Genomic DNA, 3,224 nt, shown 5'->3' with positions numbered 1-3,224 from the left:
TCCATCAACCAGATATGACCCTGTGAAGAAGTAAATGCAAATCTGTTGAAGGGGTTTCCTCACAACTGTTTTTTTTTTTTCCCCCCCTTTTAATTACTTGCAGAACTGTCAAGCAACCCCTCGCTGTCATCTATACTCATCCCACCACACGCTCGAAACCAGGCCTCCGTGTCTACGCCCACGAACGCCACAGCGACATCAGGTGACGATGCTCACATGTCCCCCATTCTTATCTTCTGTATTTCAGTCTTTTGTTTGCACAGCTAAGAATTTGTGATTTTTTTTTTTTTTTCCCATATGGAAACGGTCCTCACCTTCTGCCCACCCCCCAAGCTGCATTGAGCTTGGAGTTCTCAGGAGGCAAATGTTACAATATCGCAATTGGTAACGGCGCTGGTCTTTGTGTATATTTACTGTGTGTATTCTATGAGAAATTGGTAAAACGTATCAAGGAAACTGAGAATTGACCAGGTTTGATGTTCTGTATAAATGTGAGCTATAATCACAAATATTGTGTATCGGTTGTTCTACGCCTTTTGGTATAAAAGGTATTGAAAGACCTTGAAGAGTTATTAAATACCTGATGGCATGCAGGAATCCTAGAGACCGAGAGCACCATGGTAGAAGACCTCAAGGTTTGTGTAAGTGGTGGTGGCCTGGAAGGGAGTTTCAAAGGAAAGTAGCTGCATGGGTGAAGACCTGGAGGTGTGTGAGAGTGGAGTTGGCATGTAAGTGCATTCTGGAGAAAGAGGACCTTGAAGAGTTATTCAATACCTGATGGCATGCAGGAATCCTAGAGACCGAGAGCACCATGGTAGAAGACCTCAAGGTTTGTGTAAGTGGTGGTGACCTGAAGGTGTGTGAGAGTGGAGTTGGCATGTAAGTGCATTCTGGAGAAAGAGGACCTTGAAGAGTTATTAAATACCTGATGGCATGCTGTAGGGATGCACCAGTACTAGTATCAGTATTGGTGCCGATACCAAGTATTTGGGCGAGTACTCGCACTCACCCAAATGCTCCGATACCAGAACTTCCAGTCAACTGAAGATTTCCTCTGACCTATGCCACTGGCTTTGTGGATGGAGAATTTCTCCCTCGGGCGGAGCAACTTTGAGTATTTGCTCTGGGTGACAGAATGTCTAGCTTCCCCACTGGGTATTGGTGCATCGCTAGCATGCTGGAGTCCTAGAGACCGAGAGCCACCATGGTAGAAGATCTCAAGGTTTGTGTAAGTGGTGTTGGCCTGGAAGGGAGTTTCAAAGAAAAGTAGCAGCACGGGTGAAGACCTGGAGGTGTGTGAGAGTGGAGTTGGCATGTAAGTGTATTCTGGAGAAAAAGAGAACCATGAGAGAAGACCGGGAGGTGCGAGTAAGTGGTTTTGCCCTGGAAAGGAGTTCTGGAGAAAGGGAGCCGTATAGGAGAAGACTAGGAATTGTGTGAACGTGGCAGTGTCCTTGGATGGTGTTCTGAAGAGAAGTAGAACAATGAAAGAAGACCTGGAGGTTTAGGAGTGGTGTAGGCCTGGAGGGGTATTTTGAGGAAAGTGAGAACTATTAAGAGAGACATGGAGTCATGCGAGAGTGCTGTTGACCTGGAAGGGCATGCTGGAGGAAGGAAGAAAAACCATGACTAAAGACCAGGAGGTCTTTAGGAGAAAAACAGAACCATGAGAGAAGACCTGGAGGTGTGAGTAAGTGGTGTAGGCCTGGAACAGAGTTCTAGAGAAAGGAAGCGGCATGGTAGAAGACCTGGAGGTATGTGAAAGTAGCAGTTTGCTCGATTGGCATTCTGCAGAAAGGGAGAATCATAAAGAAGACCTGAAGGTGTGTGAGAGTGGTGAAGGCCTGGAAGGATAATCATAAACATTTGGGATAAAAGGTTTGTAGTTGGGTTGAAAGACTTGGAAGAGTTATCAAATACCTGATGGCATGCTGGAATCCTAGAGACAGAGAGCACCATGGTAGGAGACCTCAAGGTTTGTATAAGTGGCTTTGGCCTGGAAGGGCGTTTCAAAGAAAAGTAGTAGCTTGGATGAAGACCTGGAGATTTGTGAGAGTGGAGTTGGCATGTAATTGCATTCTCTAGAAAAAGAAAACCATGAGAGAAGACCTGGAGGTGCGAGTAAGTGGTGTAGGCCTGGAAAGGAGTTCTGGACAAAGGGAGCAGTATAGGAGAAGCCCAGGAGGCGTGTGAACGTGGCAGTGTCCTTGGATGGTGTTCTGAAGAAAAGGAGAACCATGAAAGAAGACCTGGAGGTTTAGGAGTGATCTATGCTTGGGGGGGAAGGGTATTTTAGAGAAAGTGAGACTCATGAGTGGTGTTGGTCTGGAACGGAGTTCTAGACAAAAGGAACAACATGGTGGAAGAACTGGAGGTGTGTGAATGTGGTAGTTTCCTTGATTGACGTTCTGCAGCAAGGAAGAACCATGAAAGAAGACCGACCTAGGGGTGTGTGAGTGGTGTTGGCCTGCAAGTGTATTTTGGAGAAAGTAAGGACCATTAGAGAAGACCTGGAGGCGTGCAAGAGTGTTGTTGACCAGAGAGGGCATTCTGGAGAAAAGAAGAACCATGAGAGAAGACCGGAAGGTGTGAGGAAGTGATGGTATATAGGAGAAGACCTGGAGGTGTGTGAACGTGGCAGTGTCCTTGGATGGTGTTCTGAAGGAAAGGAGAACCATGAAAGAAGACCTCGGGGGAAGGATATTTTGGAGCAAGTGAGACTCATGAGTGGTGGTGGTCTAGAATGGAATTCTAGAGAAAAGGAGCAGCATGGTTGAAGAACTGGAGGTGTGCGAGTGGCGTTGGCCCGGAAGTGTATGTTGGAGAAAGTAAGGACCATTAGAGAAGACCTGGAGACATCTGAGAGTGATGTTGACCAGAAAGGGCGTACTGGAGAAAAGAAGAACCAGGTGAAAAGTCCGGGAGGTGTGAGGAAGTGGTGTTGGCCTGGAAAGGAATTATAGAAAAAAGGAGCAACATGGAACAAGTCCTGGAGGTGCGTGAAAATGGCGGTTTTCTTTGATTGGTGTTCTGAAGAAAGGGAGAGCCATGAAAGAAAGACCTGGAGGTGTGTGGGACTGGTGTTGACCTGGAAGGACGTTTTGAAGCGAGTCATTTGAGAAGAACTTGCAGGTGTGTGGAAGAGGTGTTGGCATTCTGAAGAAAGGAAGAACTATGAGAGAAGACATGGGGGGGGGGGGGGGGCAGCTTGGGGAGGGGGGAAA

General features: G+C 47.0%; 1 protein-coding gene across 1 annotated transcript in view; it reads left to right on the top strand.

Moving 5' to 3' along the window:
- Nucleotides 1–3,224, top strand: part of GSK3B (glycogen synthase kinase 3 beta) — a 94,677-nt gene that overhangs the window by 90,997 nt on the left and 456 nt on the right. The window contains exon 10 of the mRNA XM_018573093.1: nt 104–202. Coding sequence (XP_018428595.1) covers nt 104–202 — 99 coding nt within the window. The remainder of the gene's footprint in view (nt 1–103; nt 203–3,224) is intronic.

This window comes from Nanorana parkeri, unplaced genomic scaffold, assembly GCF_000935625.1.
Source record: "Nanorana parkeri isolate BGI_ZX_2015 unplaced genomic scaffold, ASM93562v1 scaffold2232, whole genome shotgun sequence".
Lineage (NCBI taxonomy): Eukaryota > Metazoa > Chordata > Amphibia > Anura > Dicroglossidae > Nanorana > Nanorana parkeri.
Note: the sequence above shows the minus strand (reverse complement) of the source record. Positions and strands in the feature narration are given on the sequence as shown.